At 46.5% G+C, this 22,711-nt stretch overlaps 1 protein-coding gene across 1 annotated transcript in view; it reads right to left on the bottom strand.

Annotated features, from left to right (window-relative positions):
* Window positions 1–22,711, bottom strand: part of LOC146868578 (uncharacterized) — a 166,674-nt gene that overhangs the window by 61,882 nt on the left and 82,081 nt on the right. Inside the window, exon 4 of the mRNA XM_085611458.1 lies at window positions 21,013–21,136. Coding sequence (XP_085467584.1) covers window positions 21,013–21,136 — 124 coding nt within the window. The remainder of the gene's footprint in view (window positions 1–21,012; window positions 21,137–22,711) is intronic.

A 22,711-nucleotide genomic window follows, 5' to 3' on the forward strand; every position in this document is an offset into this window, starting at 1 on the left:
ACTCATTAAAGGAGAGGGGGTAGGTCTCATTGGAAAGTTGGTAAGGATAATAGATCCCCTTACTGATCCATGATTCATTATATAAGGTTTTCCCTTTATAGCGTATTTTATGATTATTCCAAAGAGACTCAAAGTTAGAATACTTAAGGCTAATCTCTAAGTGTTTGTCAATGCTCAGTAGGGCGGACTTAGTGTTCTTGAATATTGACTTTGAGCAGGTGACAGAATTCAGGTGTGTGGTCAGGAGGGCTGCAGGCGCGATATTCTTAAGGATTGATTTCTCAATGTCTAGCCAAACAGGAGCATATTCAGACGGTGGCAACAGCCAGTAAGAGCCTTGTTTCGCCAAGAATGCCATTTGATAAAGCTTGAAGTCAGCTAAATTGACCCCCCCCCCTAGTGTTTTGTCAAGTCTGAGTTTTTTCATACTGATTCTTGCTCTTTTCCCTTTCCATAAAAATTTCGAGAGTAGGAAGTCGATTTTGTGGTGGAATTCCTCAGTTAGTTTTAGGGGTAACATAGTGATTAGGTAGTTCACTAGTGGAGAGATCATCATCTTGATGGCCTCGACCCTTCCCCACCATGTTATAAATCTAGGTGACCATGTATCTAGAAGAGATTTAATTTTCTCTAGTGTAAGTGCTTCGTTGCGCTGGAGTGTCTCTAATGTTGTGCCACCAAACTCAATCCCCAAGTATTTAATGAATTCTGGTTGCCAGGTGAGACCTGAGTCACCGAGCACGTCCCGAGAGCTTAGAATATTTAGCAGTTTAACTTCAGACTTGTCCCGGTTTAACTTATAGCCGGAGTATATCGAGTATCTTTCTATGGTAGACATAAGAGCCTTGATGGATACACCAGGATCTTCCGTTATCACAAGGATATCGTCTGCGGCTAGCTTCACGCAACTTTTCCCGAAATGTATTCCCTTAATTGCAGCGTTATCTTTGATATCTGTGATTAGGGGTTCTATGGCTAAGAGGAACAGTGCAGGGGAGAGGGGGCACCCTTGTCTAGTGCCCTGTTCTAAGTGGAAGGAATCCGACAGTGTACCATTAATGGCAATCCGGGCGGTAGGGTTGGAGTAAAGTGCCATCACCATGTTTATGTAAGATTCACCAAGATTAAAAGAAAACATGCATTGTTTAAGAAATGTCCATGATACCCTGTCAAACGCTTTTTCTGCGTCCAGGGTAATGGCAATGGAGGGGGTGTCGGTAAGCTTGGCTTTTTCCAGGACGTGACAGAGTAATCTAGTGTTATCATTAGACATGCGGTATTTGAGGAATCCCACCTGTGAATTACAACTTATGCTATTTTTATTTATAAGGGCAAAGTATACAAGTCATGAGTTAGAACCTAGTGTAATTGAATAACCACCAACCAGTGAGCATAACGTTTGCACAGTGAAATAGTAACGCCCCTTCGACGTCAAGAAGTAAATAACACAGATGCATGACTAGAATTCAGAACATAAGGCCCCAATGAGAGTCTGGAGAGATCATACATGCACTCTGGAGCGCTCCCACCAGGGTAAAGCAGCAATTTATTATGGACAATTAGGAAAATATAAATATAAATGAGTGAAGAAAAAAAAAAAGCTTTCTTTTAAAAAATACAGGGCCTTCATCTTGGATACAGAGAGACCCAATCATTCGTGAACTCCGATGGTCAGAGGGATGAGAAGACCGTATATCCCTGTATGCGGATGATGCTCTGTTGTACATGGTATCCCCCAGGCGCTCGCTGCACAGGTTCCTGGATATTTGTGAGCTCTATGGCAGATTCTCTGGGTACACTATAAACTTGACTAAATCAATCCTCTATGTCCTATGCGCCCCCCGCCGAAGCTTCCGGTGGGATGTACGGGCCAAATAGTAGAAGAGTGCTTCAAATATCTGGGAATTTATGTTACATCACTACCTGGGGAATTTATGGACAAATACTTCCTCGAACCCCTGAGATGACTCCGCCGTGACACAAAATACTGGCTATCCCTGCCACTTGCCACCGACACTGCTGGGAAGAGCCGCACTCGTCAAAATGACGGCGCTCCCCAGATTTCTCTATGCACTGCAAAATACCCCATTCCTGGTCCCCTTGACACACTTCAAGGCAATTGAGGCGGAAGTGAGTAACCTACTTTGGGACGGAAAACCAGCCTGCATAGCCAGGCACAAATTGGTTAAAAGATGGTATGACGACGGAATCGCCCCCTCCCCGATACCCAAAGATACTATTGGGCCTCCCACCGGATTGTGATCAACCAGTGGCTTCAAGCCCCCCAAACTGAACCGGCATTCCGTCTAGATAGACATGTCCTGGGAGAGGGAGGAGTCATGGGAGAGCTCTACAATAAAACGCGTAAGACTGCCCTACTCGGACCCACCGCACACACATTACAAATATGGCATACAGCGCTCAAGCAGCTAGGCTGGGACGCAACTGACTCCGCTTTGAGAAACAAAAAAACTGGGTAGACTCAGTGGTAGCAAAGGCTTCAAACACTGGCACTCAATAGGGATTTCGAGGGTTGGGGATCTCTGGATGAAGGGGAGGGGTCATTGCCTTTACTCAACTTCAAGAGCAATATGAGATGGCGCCCACAGAAATATTACGCTACACTCTGATCCGACATGCACTCAAAGTGGCCATCCTATCAGACACTATACTCCCAGAGGCCTGCCCATTAGAGAACAGGCTTCTAAGAGAATACATGGATAGGAAAGCCATTTCTCTAACTTATCGTAAGATCAATAATAACCAACCAGACCCTACCACAACCCTTTGCGAAAATGGCAGGCTGATGTAGGTGACCTGGACGAGACAGACTGGCAGGGGGCACTTGCATCCCCTCGAGAAGTGGCGATATCCTCTAAATTAAGATTAGTATAGCTGAAGATACTCCATAGAATCTACTACACGAGAATAATCCTCCAAAAGATAGGGAAGACAGATAACCTACTCTGCTTGATAAACTGCGAGGCAATCGGCACCTTTTATCATACACTCTGGAATGCCTGGAGATAGCAACATACTGGGGTGGAATTATGCATACTACCACACGAGTTAGCGGAGCAGGCGTATCACCAGAGCCCAAGCGCTGTCTTCTAAACATCTGGGAAACGACAGATCTTAACCATACGGCTCAAGATTGGGCAACGCTAGGCATGATGTTTGCCAAACGTAACATTGCTAAACACTGGGGAGCACAAACTACACAGACGCACCGAGAATGGTGTAATGATATGGATGCAGCTATGGTGGGGGAAAAGGCAGAATACACACATAGAGGGTGCCCTAAGAAGTGGGAGGGTGTGTGGGGAAAGTGGAATAGCTTCCATGGGAAAATTTGCACTCTGCCTCCTGATGATTCAGTAACAGACACCAGTGAATGAAGGGTACGGAACCATACTACTCGATTAGTCATGTGTCAATGTAACAAATTTATAAACTTACTGGAAAATTTTGCTTGTAGTGTGAAGCATAGATAGACATTAACTATTGCATGTTAATGTATTCAATAAAAAGAAATTAAAAAGAAATAAAAAAAAAAAATACAGGGTTTTATTTATGAGCCCCAGCGTCACTTTTGCGCCAACGTTGCTTCACTTTTCGTGCCATGTTGAGCCATATTTAGGAAAGTGATGCATCTAGGCAGATGCTTTACTTCGTCAACCCCTGCGCTACATTATACCTGCGTCAGGTATATTGGATGGATGTTACCCCACAACAAAGGGTCGTAGGAGTGGCGCAGTGAAATCCGCCTGCCTCATGGCAGGCATAAGGGTGACACAGGCCCTTTCACATGAGGCTTGCCCCCATGTGAAAGGACACATTGCTGGAGTTGCGTCTGTTTTCAGACACACCCCAGCAATGCGCCACTTTTGCGCCAACAGATTCGTCAGTAATACTGATGTATCTGTCATTCCTTGCGACATGATGCACCATACAGTAAATATGACTTGTCCATCATGTTGCAAAGAGGGTGCACTGAGAAGTGGCGCATAGCTGCTTTCACGCATCAATGAGGCCCACAATCCACAACTGCAAAGGGCAACAAAATTCAGTGGCTAATACCATCACCCAGTTCATTGTAAAAAAGGATTAACCCATTCAGGGGAATATTTACAATAACATGTCAGAGCGAAGTGTTACTCCAAAATTAGTAACGCAGCGTTCCAATATTCAGTGACAGCCCCTTTGCACCTTCCAATGTAACACAGAGGGACTTACTTCATTCAGGCCCAGTAAACATAGGAGGTGCATGTGATGCGGTGGCAGGAAAGGTATCCCTGAGCAATGAACGGGAGGAGACATAGTAACTTATACAAAATACAGGTGTCCAGGGAACTGCAAGGTTGGTCCGCGTGCAGTACATACGAGACATTGTTTTGAATACACTGCAATCGAGGTATCGGAGACAGTGAGACTGCGTTGTGAGCACACTTTGGGGCATATTATCAAGACAGGCGATAAAATTTTCGCCGCTTTAGCGGCAGAAAACTGCCGCTAAAACGGCGATAATGGGCTTGATAATATGCTCTATGGAATTCCAATTGAAGCTCAGGTTAGATGTCCTTCACGTCTAACCTGAATTCCATAGAGCATACATCATCAAGCCCATTATCGCCGTTTTAGCAGCAGTTTTCTGCCGCTAAAGCGGCGATAATTTTATCGCCTGTCTTGATAATATGCCCCTTTACTCCTAGGCTGGCTGTAAAATCGCCTTTGGGGTGACTGCAAAAGTGTTACAGATTAAAATACCCCATATGGTGAGTCGTGTACACTATGAGTGCAGATGTGTTTTCAATTAAAGAAGTAAGTGGCACTCAAGGTGTATGTAGAAATTGGGATGTGGTTGAAACCCCACAAAGGATTCACCATGAGAGGAAGGTGCGCATTGATATAAAGATACAGGGCCTTATTTATGAGGCCTTGCAACAGTTTTGCGCTACTGTTGTGTCACTTTTTGTGACACATCGGCGGTGTAAAACATGCCTCCTGTTGCGCCCTATTTACAAAGTGACGCAGATGCGTCACTTTGTAAACCCCTGCGCTACATTATACCTGCGTCAGGTATAATGTATGCAGGGTGGGCGTTCCCACGTAAGTAAGCTTCGTAGAAGTGACGCAGTGAAATCTACGAGATTTCACTGTACCACTTCTAGGGTGCAAATGAGTCAATATCTTACGCCTGCCTCACAGCAGGCATGAGACTGACGCAGGCCCTTTCACATGGGGCTTGCCCCATGTAAAAGGACACATTGCTGGAGTTGCGTCACTTTTGTGACACACTCCAGCAATGCGTCACTTTTGCGCCTACAGATACGTCAGAAATACTGACGTGTCTGTAACTCCTTGCGACTTGATGTATCACAGTGGCGTCACTAGGGGAGAGCGTGGGATGCGGACCGCACCGGGTGACACCATCACATGGGGTGATACCGTGACACCTTCGGGGACTGGGGGTGTGCTTTCGAAATGGAGCCACTGACTTTGACGCGCGGTCCTTACCCTGGCTGAAGGGGCGGGGCCTGGACACTGGCGTAGCTAGGGGGGGGCGGTGGGGGCGGTCCGCCCCAGGCGGCACTATTTTGGGGGCGTCGGCCTTTATAATTTATTTGGGGACACTCACAGTAGTGTCAGTGTCCCCAAATAAATTATAAAGGTCGCCGCCACTGGGGCCCTCGCGCGGAAGAGCAAGCACACCTGATTGTAAATTGTGCTGCCTGCAGTGCAGCATGCGTGCGTGACGTACCTTGTATGTGGTGGGTCCCATCCCAGGGCCGTCAATCTGGTAGCGCGCGAAAGCGCTACCAATGACGGCCCTGGGCATAATGTTTAGTCAACCCTTGCGTTGCGGTAAAAAAAAGTAGCGCGGCAGTGACGTCACACGCTCCACCACCACGCGCTCGCCTCTTTTCCGGCACAGGCAGCACAGGGATATTGGTGCAGCCATCAGGATGATTTTTGTTGATTCAGAATACTTCAGGTGAGTCGTGACCAGAGGCGCAACTAGAGCCAAATTTCGGGGGGGGCTGAGCAAAAATTTCGGGGGGGGCTGAACTTTAAGCAATAGGCAGAGTGGAGCTGCAGGGGCTCTTAGAAGGGGCGACACAACAGCAAGGCCTCATTAACATTCAAATGGTCTTTTAAAGACCTGTAAAGTGCTCGGGTGCGGCTGCTTTTTTGCCCGGGAAGGTGTCTCATCCCGATGATCCCGGGCTGCCACACACGACGGGGGGGGGGGGGGGGGGAGCGGAAGCCCTGTGAGTCCAATGGGTGTTGCGCGCCTGGTCGTGACTATACAGGAAGCTGAAATGTGCCTGTTGTGGTAGACAATGAAACAGTGTGCCATTGAAAAGGAATTCGTTTCGGGTGATTAAAAAAAATAATTTTCTTTATTTAGTTGAAAAATTGTTATTGGTTTTCCACTGAATACACGTTTGTCACTTAAGCATAGTCATTACAAGATGTACGTACCATTAATTGGTGCAACGAGGGGTACTTCCGGACAGAGAAGTGTCATAGGTGGCCTTTTCGCTACCAATCTGTATTTTTAGTAAATCAAACGTAGTTTCTGTTTTGTATTGCCCTACAAACATTTCCAGTCAGCGTGTGCTATGTTATATGAAGAATCAGGTGCTTGCGTGTGTCCGACTATATTAATTCTTTGAGATTCTCTGTATGTTTAAATATGACTATTGTATGTGGACCTAGAGCAGGTGGGGTCTGAAAAAGAGGGCTCTGACATCCCTCAATGTATCACAGACCGCAGCTAATCGCGGACAGCGTTTTTGGTGGGCGTTTTCACACTAAGCTGGCATGGAACTTTCCATTCCCAGACAAAGCATAATGAGAAATAGCTCATAACACTATCTACTATTGATTCCTCTAGAACTTTCTAACTTGCGAGTGGAATGTTTATTTGAAAAAAAACAACAGGTTCTCTCTATCCCTGGTGCTTGAATATATAGTTCATTTTACACTTCATGCCCGTTGCTGAGGCAGTGCAGTACCCTTCACATATTGAAGGATATAAAAATCGAAATATTGAATATAATAAACCGTCAGAGGGTGGGGGGAGAGGAAAGAGGGCACAGAGATGCTTTTTTTGGCAAGATTCTTAGTGATTCAGCACCTTAGAGCAGGGAATGCGAGCACATTTCAGGGGATAGTTTTAGGAAGGGTATGTAGGTACTGTATTGTACTGCATTGATGAATGAATATAGCGCTTTATATCGCCGATGAGGCTGTGAAGATCTTTAGTTCACATCGACTTCCTGGGGCCCTTTCAGACAGCATGGTTGAAGGGTGTAGGTTGCCGTTCGGCCCCCATGGGAGATGTTGGGTATATTGTCAGTGGCGTAGCTAGTGGGGGGGGGGGGGGGGGGGGGGGGCGGTCCGCCCCAGGCGGCACTATTTTGGGGGCAGACGCGCGGCATAGGTGGCCTGTTGCGGCGGCCTTTATAATTTATTTGGGGACACTCACTGACACTACTATCAGTCATTGTAGCGTCAGTGTCCCCAAATAAATTTTAAAGGCAGCCGCAACGGACCACCAGTGCTGCGCGCACGGCCCAGGCTGTTAAAGTTTGAAAGTGCAAGCAGCGCGCACCTGTCCTGACCTGCTTGCTTTTGTTGGAACTGCTGCGCCAGTCAGTCAGTGCGCCTGCAGTGTTGCCAAAATTGCCGCCGCGACGTCCCGCGTTGTTTGTGCCAAAACTTGCTTGTTGGTCCGTCCCAGGGCCGTCATTGGTAGCGCGCGAGCGTTACCAATGAGGGCCCTGGGCTACATTTTGGCCAGCCCTTGCGATGAGAACGTAGCAGTGACACGTCACACGCTTCACCACTACGCGCTCTCGTGAGGAGTCAATTCTGGCCTGGGGCAGTGGCAGTGCTGCTGCTGGGCGATTTTGCTTTGCTGGCTGCTGCAGTGCAGCAGAAGTGAAAGAAGTTCGAACCAATCCCTGCCTGCCATAGTGTGAGACCCTGAAGTGAGTGAGGTAAGAAAGAGGAGAGCAGCAGGAGCTAGCTGAACGTTTTCAGAGGGGTGGAATCATCACCTAGGCTCCGCCACAAATCCACTTTCATAGATATTACGATGAAAACAGTTGCTCATATTAAGCACTGCATTAACTTACCACCGGGCACACGAATAATGCCAGATAATAATGTTTACTGATCCAGCCCTAGAGCTCCCTTCAAGTGACGAGGCCCCAGGGGTTGCATCACAGAACATTTTTGACTGGCCGTATGTCCTTGGGGGAACTTAAAGCAATTCTTGATGCAAAGACTTTTTCCACTGTATCACGAAAGCATGATTCTGGAGGTGTTAATGTGTGGCAAGAATATTTCTGTGCATGTTTGTTGTGTGACATTTTGCTTCGGGGGTGATGTCTACTGTCGTTCTGGATGGTGTAGCATTGTGCTGTCTCCTCCCTTCAAATGATTGCAGCAGGAAACGCGAAATCATCATTCTAAGATGTCTTACTCATGTATAACATTAGTTCAGTGCAATGTTATTAGAAACCCTGCACAATAGGGCTACTAACCTCGGTGTGTGTTTGTGTGTTTGTGTGTTTGTGTGTATGTGTGTGTGTGTCTGTTTTGTGCGTGTCTGTGTGTGGTGTGTGTCTATGTGTGTGTGGTGTGTGTCTGTGTGTGTGTGCTGTCTGTGTGGTGTGTGTGTGTCTCTGTGTGTATGTGTGGTGTGCATGTGTGTATATGTGTGTTTTTTTCCAGAGCCCAAGGACAGCGCATCCATGTTATCCAGTCATATCTATGAACAATTCAAGTGACTAGTAATAGTTTATTAGTTAATTAAAAGCATAAACATGTAAAAAGCGCGCATCTAACATATTTACAAAATTTAAAAAGCTGTGCAAGAATGACATTGCATTTCAGGCTAAAAAAATATCCCAGTTAGAAAAGCCAATGGCGTATTTCAAGATTAAAAAAAGTTACAAATCCCAGCCAGAGAACTTGCCCATGCAGTTGTATTCCGTTTGAAGAGAGCTTGGGTGGAGGGGTACCCTTTGGTCTGGGTTCACAATCACATCATGAATTCGCAATGATCTTAATTAAGTCTGTGGGAAGTGGTGCAGTGGAGCAGAAACGGTGCTTCCGTCTCGGGATCTTTTTATGTGATCAGGTGCCTGCTATCAGTGGAAGAATCTGTAAGATGGTACCCTATCTTGCTAATCCTATGAAAGTAGTAAGCGTGTTAACCGCCCATTGTCATAAGTGACACCTTCATCCATTCTTGGCTTTTTAGCCAAGACCATTTTGCTTCTGTGGATCCTAGAACAGCAGAAAGCAAAGTTCTGTTTGTCACAAAAGCAGGACTTGATGAAGGTGTCACTGATGTCAAAGGGTCACTTGAAGATGTGAAGTACTGCGTCCCTCCTTCCCCATAATGCTTTGTTGCTCTTAAACTGTACCACTAGTAAGTAGTATGATCCGTCACCGGTTTTGAAGCCTGCATCTCTGCAGTGATTTCAAGAACAATTCAAGGAAAAAAAGGTTTAGCCTAGGTCTGGGCATAGGGGCATTGGTCTCTACTCAGTTTTAACCGAATTGGGCCCCCACCCAGTCTTACTGAGAAGCCCAGCCCCCACGAGAAGCCAAAACTCTACTCCTGCCATGGCTTCTTACCTTAGTCTAGCCCGCCTCAGCCTGAGATACGTCACACTACAACACAGAAGGACATTGCCAACTGGGCACTGGGGAGGTCTGTGAGGTCCATATTGTTCTGTGAATAATAATGGGGTTTAAGTCATTTTCCCGTGTGTTTCTAACTGCTTCCCATGCACACATGAGGATTTTTGCTTTTATTTGCTAGTATCCTTTCAATTTTTTCGGGCTCCTCCTGTGAACCCCTTGGCTTCTGTTTTCTGGCATAATCCGCATTTGTTCTCTGTGGTTTGGAACAAAGCTGCAACATATCTAAGAGGAGGCCGAGGTGCAGCACCTCATATATCTAACAACTTTAACCTAAAGTCTAGCTTAACCCAGAATTTGGGCCAGATGTGGTTGATTTCATGTAGCTTCAATATTGCCTTTGACACACTGATATGGACCAACGTTCTTTGTGGAGGTCGGGAGTTTGGAAGAATGGGTTTAAATTTGGTTGCATAGTTTCCCTTTGCCTGGTTGCTTGAGGGTGTTGATGGCACTTTTGCAATTATTTTTTGTATTGTATTGTAATTGAATTTATATAGCACTCACTACCCATAAGGAGGCATCGAAGCGCTTTTTCAGCGAGTGGCACGCTACTCCGGAACCCATAAATGATTAGTGGTGAATTAGTATAGTGAATATTTGAAAGTAATTTGAGTGGTGGATATGTTAGTCAGATTATGTGGATTGAGAAGGATAGTGGAGATATGGAGAAGGGAAAAAAGGTTTGGATTTATCTAGAACTTGCTACCTCTGATGGGGGGGTTGAAGCGTTTTTCGGCGAGTAGCACACTACTCTGGAACCCGTACAGTGTTAGTGGTGAAGTAGTATAGTGAAATATGCAAGTCATTTTTAATAATTTGAGTGGTAGGTATGTTAGTCAATTATTTGGATTAAGAAGGATACCGAAGGGGTAGAAGAGGTAAAAAGGTTTGCATTTATATAGCGCTTGCTACCCCTGTTGAGGTGTTAATGTGCTTTTTCGGCGAGTAGCACGCTACTCCGAAACCCATAAAGGATTAGTGGCGAATTAGTATAGTGAAATAGGACATTTATTTGAGTAGTGGACATGTTAGTCTGTTATTTGGATTGAAAAAGTGTAGTGGAGGGATAGAAGGGAAGGATTTTGAATTTTTTGTTGTTGCTATACCCTTCATTACGAGTGGTTATTCCCCCAGTAATAAGGACTAACATTCAGATCTTGCTGCTTACTGCACCTAAATGCCATCTTCTGCTTTTCTCCTGATAGATATCAGTAGATTTGGCCTGAAAGCATTTATCAAGGGAACATGATTCTCATTCCAAAACTCATAAGTCCAATCAGTGTGGTTCCAGGAGTTACCGCACATAGCAGAATTTAATGAAAACTCGTAAGGAAGGTAAAGACAAACTTACCTTGGAAAATTTTTCAGACAGCATAAAATTGAAATTTCTCAAAACTTTAGCAGCATAAAACAGGATTTCAAAAATTCTAACTTCATGTAGAGGTGATATGGGGTATGCAGTCCTTTCGTGTTGTAATTGTTCACACAGCTCTCTGATGGATGTCGCATGTAGTTTTTCTGAGTCCCCAGATAAATCAAGCAGTGTGTGTGTTCTCTTTTGTACTGCCGGTCACTGGTGTATTCAACTGTGTAGCTTTGGACCGTGTCATGTATGTGCATGTAACTTGCATGATCGAGGTAACTATTAGCAGCGATTACTATGCGTCTCTCGGACCTCTTTCAAGTGCTCGCCGTCCTTTTTCCCCAGCACCCCTCCCCCCAGGGGCGGCAATCTGAGGGATAGCCCCGGGCGCCACAAGCTCTTGCTACGCCTCTGGGCCTGGAGACCGGCTGCTGTCAGTCTGAAGCTCAGCTCCCCGCGCTCTGGAAAGTTTCTGTTCAGAGAGCAGAGTTCGGGACCGGAGACTGCGGCAGGAACGAGGGTCAGAGGAAGAGCCTGGGGATCGAGAGGACCCGGGGGCTCGAGGGACCCCCGGAAGACCTCAGAGGACAATTGAGTGTGAAGACTCCTGGACACCCGAGTCCGTGAAGCACCGGCAGTTGTCACCGGAGCAGCAGGTGAAGGGGTGCGGGGCCAGCGGTGCTCGGGTACTGGACTGGCCCTGGGCGGTGCCCCAAGCTCGGAAGATGCGGATCATCTGGGGGCGGAGACCGACACGACCCTCGGGTCAGGTAAGAAAAGAACCTCTGGCACCCCCATGCCTCTGGTAACTCACCTTCCCCGTGTATAAAAAATAAAAAAAAAATCTTAAGCCCCTCAGTCTGCCGTGAAACACTAAACAGGTGTTTATTGTGCAGACCGAATAGCCGTGTTGCCATAATAGCTGCGTGCTCAACCAGGTTCCTCAGCAAAGCGCCCAATGGAATCTGCGTTTTGTGAAATACTGGCGAAATACCTGTTGGCCTCAGAACCAACCAATGAAATACGAGTCTCTTCAGCACTATTTTGTGGCGGGCTGGAAAAAGTCTATTTACATAGCAAACGTCTGTTTTCTTGTCAAGCGCGAGCTTGCCACTCCTATGTGTGGGAGGGAATAGCGTGTGCTGTTTGTCTGTCCTTCCTCACTAAAGTTCAGTTGCCGGGACAAACAAATATCAGGAAAGGGAGGAAGACACCCAATGGGGTCAAGGGACCTGTAGTGTATTTTAAAACACACCGGTTGATGTAGTCAAACAGACAAAGATGTGGGTTAGTTTTAGGCTCGTTACATGTGGCTGATGATTCGCCAAGGACAAAATGTGTATTTTCATCACTATCATATTTAATCCAGTAATGAAGAGGTTTCATGTTTAATCTCTGCAGTGGCGTCACTAGGGGACTGCGGGGGGTGCGGACCGCACGGGTGACACCTAGAGTTACCGCACTGGGTGACACCAACCCTAGTGACGCCGCTGATCCGTCATACAGTAAATATGATGCATCCATCAGGGCGCACTGAGAAGTGACGCATCGCTGCTTTCACACAGCAATGTGTCACTTCTCATAAATGAGGCCCACAATGTTGTGGAACAGCCAGGCAATATTTCGGGTATACCTCAACAGCATCGTATATTATGCTTTGCAAAGGGCGGGTGACATTTTGAGTTGAGGCAAGTGCATAAGGCACAAGGATATCTTCATCATAAAATAAATACCAAGGTAGCCTGTCTCTTAACAGTCTAGAAGGCCCAACATAAATCTGAAATAGCACAGCCTTGTGGTTTGGTTGCTCTGCTGAGGCTGTGTAAGCTTTCCTTGACTATCGCAAGGACAGAGGAGGGGATGTCTGCTGAGAGGGTATTTTACTTGTAAAAGAATTCATATTATTGTAGACCAAAGTGCTTTCCCTCTCATTTGTCATTTTCTCGAATGTGCTCCATAGCCTACTTTTGAGAATAAGCATTTCTTAGATCTAATACGTAGGGCAGTGCGGCAGTGACTAGATCACATCTTTAAGGGGATAGAGGAACTACTATAGGACATTCACCTCTTGTGGCTTTCATGGTCTACCATTTCCAATTCACTGCAGGTATTAAGTATTTATTTTATCTACCACGTATCCTACCAAGAGACCTTTCATCTTGTCCTAGGGCTGCAGAAAGCTTCTTAGGAACAGATATGCCATTGATTCAAAATGGAGATTAATATGTTACTAAAGCAGTCTTCCAGTTCAGGGAGGACCTGGCAGTTAGGGGTGGACTATTCCTGTTGAAGCAGGGTCAAGACTGATTTGCATATTGCAGGGTCCAAACTGAGGTGACATGGGGGATAAAAAATTATGGATTGGGATATACCCCGAGCAATGCCAGTGACTGAGATTAATTCAAGCATTCGATCTATCACCTTTTTTTTGGTGCTCCAAGTGGGACAGGTATGCCCAGGCATGGGTCCTATGTTCTCTGTGTCACTGGGACCAAGTTATACCTTGCTGATGAGACCTAATTAGGGTGAAACAGGTACTCTGTTGTTTGTGTTCCAATTAAGCCCCCCCCCCCCCAGTGAGCACTTTAAAAAATGTGAAAAATAAACCCATTTTATTATCATTATATTTTCCTTTTGCCAAGTCTTGGGGGCGGGACCAGGCTGGTGACAGGCTGGAGGGTGCGTGGTAGGCACTACCTTCACTGCGCATGTGGGTTTGGCATGCCTTCTGAGCCTGACCAAACCCACATGCGCAGTGAAGCTCTCTCCAACCCCAGCTATATTGCTGGGGTTGGAGAGAGAAGGCACTGGCTCCCAGTCTCTCCTCGACTGCCAACCATTGGCGCTCGGGCCAATCCTGAAGCTGCTCTCATTCAGGAGAGCAGCTTCAGGATTGGCCACAGGGCAGGCTGGGAGCCTGTGCCTGCCTGCAGCAGAGAGGAGAGGAGCAGAAGAGAGAGACGCTTTGCTGGAAGGCGGCAGGTAAGTTTAAAAAAGAAAAATCTATTTGTGTTCATCGTCCCCCATTGGCAAGTCCAAGTGCTTCTCCCATTCTACTTTAGGAAAGTGAGCCTGATTAGCCTTGCCAGTGTTTGTTTTAGTTTTGTTGTGCTCTTTTAGTAATTAAGTCAAACAGTAGGACTAAACAGTAACTATACATGATGTCATCCTGGGTTGCCCAGTAACACTTCTTTCTTTTCTTGTATCCTAACATAAGATTTTGTGCCTCAGGAGCACTGTATCAGACTTGGTGCAGTCCCTTTGATCATACAATGATTTTAAGACAGACACTGGAATGTAAGTGGATGCAGTATGTACGATGACAAAATATCTATCTGTCCACTGTTGGGCACCACTTGGGACACAATAGGCTATTGTCTTGGGAACAAGCAGCCAAGGTCTGTGATTGAGAAGTATGACACTAGAACAACACGATGAGATAAATAGAGGGATGGATTAGGTGTTCTCATAAGGAGCTTCAGAAGGTGCAAGAACTAGTAGCTGTTTGGCCACCTGGGAGCTCCCAAGTTACCTTGCATCACTTACTTTTTTCTATACTCTGATCAATTTGGAAAGTAAAGGCAATATAGGGAATGTGTGTATGATCTACTTGTTTAGTTGGAAGGAATCTTTGCGGGAGGATTGTTCATTGTTCATCCAGAATTGAGACAGATTTCTCTGCAAATTCTCTTGGAATGTATTAAAATAATTAAATACATGCATTATTGGCCTCTGTAATTTGTGAACAGGGAAATTAATATTTCATTCAATAGCACATAGGATCCTGTCCACTGACATACTCAGGGGAAAATCACCCTTTCCCTGCAGGCATGCACCTTCATGATTTCATATCCTTCAAAGACACTGTTCAATAAATTAACATTTTTTTTAAAAACATGTTTTAATGCATTTTTAAAGAACCATATCAGTAGGTATCTGACATACATCAATTTCTCACAAGAAAATGGCATATTACACAAATTGGGACACCTGCAAGATATATTTGGTAAAGAAAACATTCGTAACAACCAAAACTTCACGCTAACTGTCCCCCACCCTCCAATATAGGCAAACATCATTGACAAACCGTACATGATAATGATGAAAGACATGCAAAATAGTAGAGGAGATGGCCAGTAACACCCAGTAAATGTAGGTTCTTAAGGGGATTGCGAGGGAAGCGGGGGAAGATCTACTCCTCAATAGGTAGTCCATCTAGACCAAATTTTTCTGTGTTTTTGTGGGCATCCCCATGCCTGGAAGACTGCTATTTCTGCCCCAATGCAGGTATCGAGCTCCCCACGCCACTTTCCCATCGTCGGCGGGGACGTTCCTTTCCAAAGCTGAGTGATATCCCGCTTGGCAATCGTGAGCGCTAGGGAAAGTAAATGTTGCTTATACCGGTTTGCCCCTATATCTTCAGTACTGTGGAGAAGGAACAATCGGGGGTCCAGTGGGAGGTCCCAAGACAGTGCCTCCTTAAGACAGGTCTGAACCCTACGCCAGAAGCGCTGTATAGCAGGTCAACCCCACACCGAATGAAAATATGACCCCCTCTTCCCGATCACAGCAGAGGCACTGTGGTGAGGCAATAACACCCACCCTCCAAAGACGAAGGAGTGTAAAGTACACCCTGTGGACAAATTTAAACTGAATAAGTTGGTATCTAGAGGCCACCGCAGCACCCCTAGGGCTGGCGATGGCCTCTGCCCAATCGTCGTCAGTCAGTTCCGGGATATCATCTTGCCTTCCGAGTCTTGTGAAGTGTCGTGTTGGCATGTGTAGTCAGTGTTTGGTAAACCTACCTTATTTTGTGAGCGCCCAGATTCCCCATAATGAGGCAGCCTTCCAGTGGGTGAAATTCCAGGAGATTGTCTATATGTTGTATCACCGGGGTGAGCGCATGGCGAACTTGGAGATATTTATAAAATTGGGTTTTATTAAGTTGATACTCTTCCTGTAGTTGCTGGAAAGATTTAAGCGTTGTACCCCGCATGACATCCCCTAGAGTGGAGATGCCGATGAGGTCCCACTGGTGGAACCCCCTCAAGGCTGTCACCTGGCGGAGGCAGTTACCCTGTCACAATGGCGTGGCCTGGGTCAGGAGCCCCCACCAACCCAGCCGCCGAACCATATACCTCCACAACCGAATCGTCGTCTGACTGGCGTGGGGCAGAGAGTCGAGCTTCTGTGAACTGTACAGCAACCGTAAGAGAGGGGTCCCTGCCATTGCCACGTGTTCTAGGGCATACCCCGGGTCAGTAGGCGAGTTGTACCACCAGTCATTTATGACCAGGAGATAGGAAGCTGCATAGTAAGAGTATTCGTCAGTGGCAGCGATACCATCACAGTAAGTAGATTGTATACATGTCTGCAGGGCCACTCTTACCGCACCCCCACCCCAGAGGAAGGCATTAATTATAGTATTTATTTGCGCGAACCAGTACCGCGGAATATAATACAGAAAATATTGAAGTTGATAGAGCACCCTCGGGAGAGAAACTATCTTAAAAATCGCTGACCGCCCATACATTCTTGACCAGGACGATTTGGGACAGGAAGAAACATATACCCCCATATATTGGAAGCCGTCCGTAGCATGTCTAAGTTGAGAAGCCCAAGTACCCCTACCCTGTTGCCCACAGACTGGGAAAAACACCGACCTAGAGGGGTTGGTATGGAGGCCGGTGGTCTGGCCAAAGACTCAAAGAATATGCAAAATACGCAAGCCCGATATCCATGGGTCCGTCATAAAAAATAAAATCTCATCGGCATACAATGCTATACGATCTGGTTGTGAGGTAGGCTAGTCGGACCCCCAGAGCACCGGATCACGGCAAACCCATATCGCCAGGGGCTCCACCGCCAAGGCGAATAAGAGAGGAGACAAGGGGCAACCTTGACGTGTGCCACGGCCAATGGGGAAAAGGGAGGAACACTGACCAGCGACATGGACCGCAGCCATGGGCTTAGTATACAACAGGCGTACGTATGCCCGAAACTGCGGGCCAAAATTACTTGCCTGTAGAAGCTGGAATAGATACTCCCAACTCAAGGAATCAAAGGCCTTGTCTATATCGGCAAGAAGTATGGCCACCGGACGCCCCAGCTCAGGGGCTAGTGCCATAGCGTTATGGACCCGGCGAATATTATGGCGGGTGGTGCTATGTGGCATAAAGCCAGATTGATCCAAATGGACCAGCTCCTGGATGCAGGTCCGTAGGCGATCTGCTAAGATCTTCCCCAAGAGATTAGGTTCAAATTTTATCAGGGAAATCAGGCGGTATGAGGCTGGGTCTTCTGGAGGACGACCTGGTTTTAAAAAATGGACCATCTCCACCTGGCGCCAGTCCCGGGGCAGTAACTGCCCATCGAGGGCTTCATGTGTTGTGTCCAACATATGTGGACCTAATCTAGATATATGAGCGCAGAGGAATTCAATGGGGTATCCATTGGGACCGGGGGCCCGGCCGGGCCGCATTGCAGATAACGCTGCCGTTAAGTACTCTTGCGTAATGGGGGAGTCTAAGTGATCCCGCATTTTATCAGTCAATCTCTGGGGGGGAATATCGCGAAGTAACTCTGCAATGAGGTCCTCTGAAAGCCCTTCCCTCTGCGTGTATAGTGTGGCGAAGTAATGCGCGAATTCAGTGACCACTGCTGTGGGGGATGAATGCAAAACACCGTTGTCACCTCTTATAGTTGGAACCACAGTTGGGGCATTCCCTTTCAATGTAACATTTTGCTTGATTTGTCCCCCCACAGATATATTCAGTGTTGAGATGCCAACCATATAGCCTCATCGAGAAGGTGTTAACGTAACCGTTGGTGTGTAAAAGTGAGGTTGTGATAAAGGGTTGGACTAGGGTCCTACGTGTATTGTGTCTCGAGTAATGCACATTGTCTTCCATTTCAGTCCTCTGGGCAACGCGCTTGCGCTTGTCATTGGCATGGTAACTGATGTCCACCCCTTGGAGAGTAGCCTTACATGCTTCCCAGAGGGCCTCTTTAGTGGGAGCAGAGTCAGTGTTAAGGGTAAGGTATTGTTGAAGTGCGTCGGCAAGACATTCCTGACAATCAGGGTCTCGAAGGTGCCAGGGGGACATTCGCCACCGAAAGGGGTGCTTCTGTATGTGTAAGTGTAATGTCGCCCTGACCGGGGAATGGTCTGACAACCCCCTGGGGAGATGGGAGACCTGGGAAAACCTATGGATATAAGCTTGTGGCACAAAAAGGTAATCCAGGCGGGACATGGAACCATGGACCATAGACATATACGTGTAGCCTGTCTCAGCGGGGTGGTACTCACACCATACATCTGCCCAACCCAGCGTACCAACAAGCGATGACAATTTAGAGGAGAAGGCTGAAGAACCCTCACCGGCACCACAGCTCCTAGCTGACGATGCCATTGTGTGATTCCAATCCCCTCCCAGAAGGGAAAGGCCCTCTGGAGTAATGCTGTCTACGAATATACTTCCTAGAGGCGGGGGTGCATAAATAATACCCAAATTAAGTGGTTCCCCATAGAGTGACCCCGACAACAGAACATATCGGCCTCCAGGATCTACCCATTGCTTGGTGTGAAGGTACGGAACACGGCGATGGATCAGAATGGCTGTTCCTCTAGAAGTCCTGGTAAACCCTGCATGGTACACCTGTTGGTAACCAAACCTGGCTAGGCATGGGGCCTTATTACCCAGTAAGTGAGTCTCCTGTAAGAGGAGGATGTCGGCTCCATAGCGTTTGGCCTGTCTTAAGATAGCCCCTCATTTTATTTTATTTTGCAGCCCTCGGACATTCCATGTTACCACTGTTAACTCAGCCATGTGAGAAATTACTGGCTGAGTGGCCATCCTTGCATTGTAGCAAGATAAAATAGTCTGCCTAGTGAAGCGGGGGACATATGTCTGCGTGGCAAAATTGATAGCTACAAAACTCTTACCCCTGAATCCAGCGGCAGCGGGAAGCGAGGTTTCAAGTGCACCCGTTCATCAGACCATGCAAACACCGCTTCTGGTGAGTCAAAGAAATATGTCTTAGAATAATAGACTACCCGGAGTCTGGCCGGATATAACAGCATGAGATATTGAGATCCCGTAGACGTTTCTTCGTTGCCGTGAAGGATTGCTGCCGTTGCCACACCAGGCGAGTATAGTTCTGGAAAATCATTATAGGCTTGGAGTCAAAGATTAGTTTGTCTCTGTGCGACCGTGCATACTGCAGCACAGCATCTCTATCTGCATAGTTGAGCAGCCTGGCAATGACCAACTGCGGTGCCTCTCCAGGCGGGGTCCGCCTCGTGAGCGTCCGATGAGCCCTCTCAACTACAAAGCACATGGAGAGCATTTCAGGAGGCAGCAGATACTTGAGCCACAAGGTGAGGAAGTGATTCATGGAGTTACCTTCGCATCCTTCTGGGAAACCAACAAAGCGTAGGTTGTTGCGCCATGCCAGGCCTTCTGCATCCTCCACCCGAGTGGCTAGGTCTTGGGATATGGCCGTTAATTTATTGATGCGCTGCTGGAGGGTCGTGACATTGTCTTCAACCGTGGACCCTCACGTCTCAGCTTCGGTGATCCACAGCTTTCTTCAGATCTTGACGTACAAAGCAGACTTCCGCGCCAGCAGCTCCAATCTTAGCCTCCAGCGAGTCTTTCACATCTGTGATGGCCGCCAACAAGGCTGCATTAACCCGGCATAGGGTCAGGTGGGGAACTGCCAGCCGCAGATGTGGCATACTGGCCCAGAGTGCTCTGTCTCGGACTCGAGGTGGCAGGTTTGTCCTTCCCCATCGCAGACTCCCGGCGTGGCCACCAGCGAGAGACTCCTGGCAGTATTTAGCCGGTCCCGAGATCGCGACCATAACGATTTACAACACCGGGGGCACCGGAGAAGGCGCGATGGGCCAGTCCTCAACGGAAATCCCCATGGCCAGGTCACAAGCCGCACCAAGCCTAGCCCGGCCGCCTCCGCAACCCACAGCAGGAAACTAAGTAGGCCCCTCTAATAGGACCCACAGCATCGGACCACCAGTAAGTGTGTGTGTGTGCTGTATCCCGTGGGGTTCATTTTGGATTACCCTTGGTTTTGACATGACAAGATTCAGGTTATTGTACAGCCACCCGGACAGTGGATGTGTATTGTCTGCATTATGGAGCTAGAGGATGTAACTCCTGACACTAAAGTGTTTGAGAATGGAGACAGCACCGCTTCAGAAATTCTATGTAAATTATTTAATAGGGGATTGCCGGTTAGCTCTTTAGGAGCACTGCCATTTGGTTGAAGGCAGAGGACTGGGGGTGAGTTTTCAGATTCGGTTGCCAGAGGGAGAGATGTTAAGTTTCTTGGTAGAGTCTGGGCCATTTGTGTTCCTTGGAGTGGTACATCCAGGAAGACTGATGACAGCTAGGTGCAGAGCTTCACTGACTGTGCTTGTTTTATGAGTACTCCTCCTTTGAGCTAGCATCGTCACTACCTGCTGTCAGAGGCATCACCTTACACAAAGAATAGTGTCTGCTCTAAGACATTCGATATCTCTGTGTAGTGAAACCTATGTATACATGGTTGAGTTCTAGTAACACCTGCACAGCTGTGGAACCCCATTAAGGCTTCTGACAAATGTAACCTTTACAACATCAACAAATGCATAATATGGGGCATACTACACTCTTTTAAAATCACGCTAACACATGTCTATGGTGGTTTTGTTGCACCAGTCCTGGTCTGCCAGCCAGACACTCAGATCCCAGTTTTGAATTTTTCACATTACTCCTTGCAGTGTTTGTCTGTTATTTAAGATACGGCCTGCAAATCACTCCCTTGAATATATTAAGTCACACCTTCCACTGCTCACGAATACTACAAATCTTGCTATATTTATTACAGATTTTTTAAAACTAGAGGATTGTTGTGCTTACATCGTGGATCTGCTGTTTGCTCAAAGGCCCCAGGACAGTGCTACGTCTTTCACCTTCTCTGGTGGCCTTGTGAAGGCTGGAGGGGGCACTGGCACAGGTGGTTTTCACAGTAGCCGGTAAGGATCTATAGTGGACAAGAAAAGATGCCGGATTAGTCCATTAAACAAAGTCACCTATTCAAACATTACCTGTATCATTTATTTGACATGGGTACAGCATTACGTCATATCCTAAGTATGAGATTCTGTATTTAAAATCCAGTCCTAAAATGTGCCCTGTCCTGGAAGCGAAGCGCAGATTTCTATCATCTGTATGCAGAAGAGTCTAAAGATGCTGACTTCTCATTTGAACTAATTCACAAAGATTTTTCTGTGAGTAGCTGTGTCTTACATCTAAATGTAGATTAATCCTGAATTTCTAGGAGGAAGGCAAACTCAAAGTAAAATGCTTTGAACTAGGCCTTTAGAGATACAATATAACGGAGAGGGCTCTTTGATGCATGTTTGTGCTCTTAGAAGACAGAGATATTTCTGTCCTCTCTTAGTGCCAGATATACGAAGCCATTTTGCATTTTTCAAAGGGCCAAATCACAATGACGGCCCTTTCTGAAATGCTAAATACCCTTTTCATATGTACAAAGGCCCAAAAATGGACGTAATTTGCGATTTCTACCTGTTAGAAAATACAAATCACAACCGCGATTTAGGAATTGCAAATAGCGATTACCTATGTGCGATTCCAAAAGAACATGTACAAAGCATTTCCTAAATGCAAATAACCATCCACACAAAGTTGAAGGTAACCATGTGCGAAATTAAAAAATGCTTTTAAAAATGCATTTTTTTTTTGAGACATGAAGCGCACATATGCCCCCAAGGCATATTTTCACTTACATGTGCACTATGACTTTCGGGGTGCCTCCGGGGGGGCGATGCCTTAAGGCTTGGGTTTGGATTTCCTAAATTATGAATTCGTATTTCTAAATTGCAATTCAGGAAATGCAAAACTATTCGTACCTATGGACCTTCAGGCCCATAGGAACGAATGGTTTAGGATTTCCTAATAACCATTTCCTAATAGCGTTTCCTACTCTGTAGGAATCGGTATTAGAGAATCGCAGGCTATGTACATACCAATTTGCATTTCCTAAATAGCGATTTCTTGAGAATCTCTATTTAGGAAATGCAAAAAGGAACCTTCGTACATCTGGCCGTTAGAAACCAATCACAGGATTGTGCCATTGCTTGCAAACCTAATAAAAACTCTAACAGAAGCACAAATATGAATCTCTATTGACTCTTGGAACCAAAGTGCTGGGTGGCATTGCTCTGTTAGAGCCAGATTCATGCAGGGACTACTGGAATATCTGATTCTAAAGCGTAAATTCTGATTCAACGAATCAGGATTTCTGAGCAAAATTGCACCTCAAACGGATCTTTCATTTGAATATGTGCAGACAAATCCGGGTAGAAGGAGAGTGGCCATGCAGGAGTTTATTTTACATCCTGAAAGTCCTTTTTAGGTCTCGCCTAGCGTTGCAGCGCGAATGCGTTGCCATCGCTTTGCGAGACATGCAGTATATACTGTAGTGTGGAAGCTTCCTGGGAGCTCTGCCCACCCTCTGCCCATTGACTTTTGTCTTAAATGCTGCTTTCTGATTTGTTTGAGGCTTGTTAGTCCCTCCTCATTCATTATTTGT

Source organism: Triturus cristatus, chromosome 1_2, assembly GCF_964204655.1.
Source record: "Triturus cristatus chromosome 1_2, aTriCri1.1, whole genome shotgun sequence".
Lineage (NCBI taxonomy): Eukaryota > Metazoa > Chordata > Amphibia > Caudata > Salamandridae > Triturus > Triturus cristatus.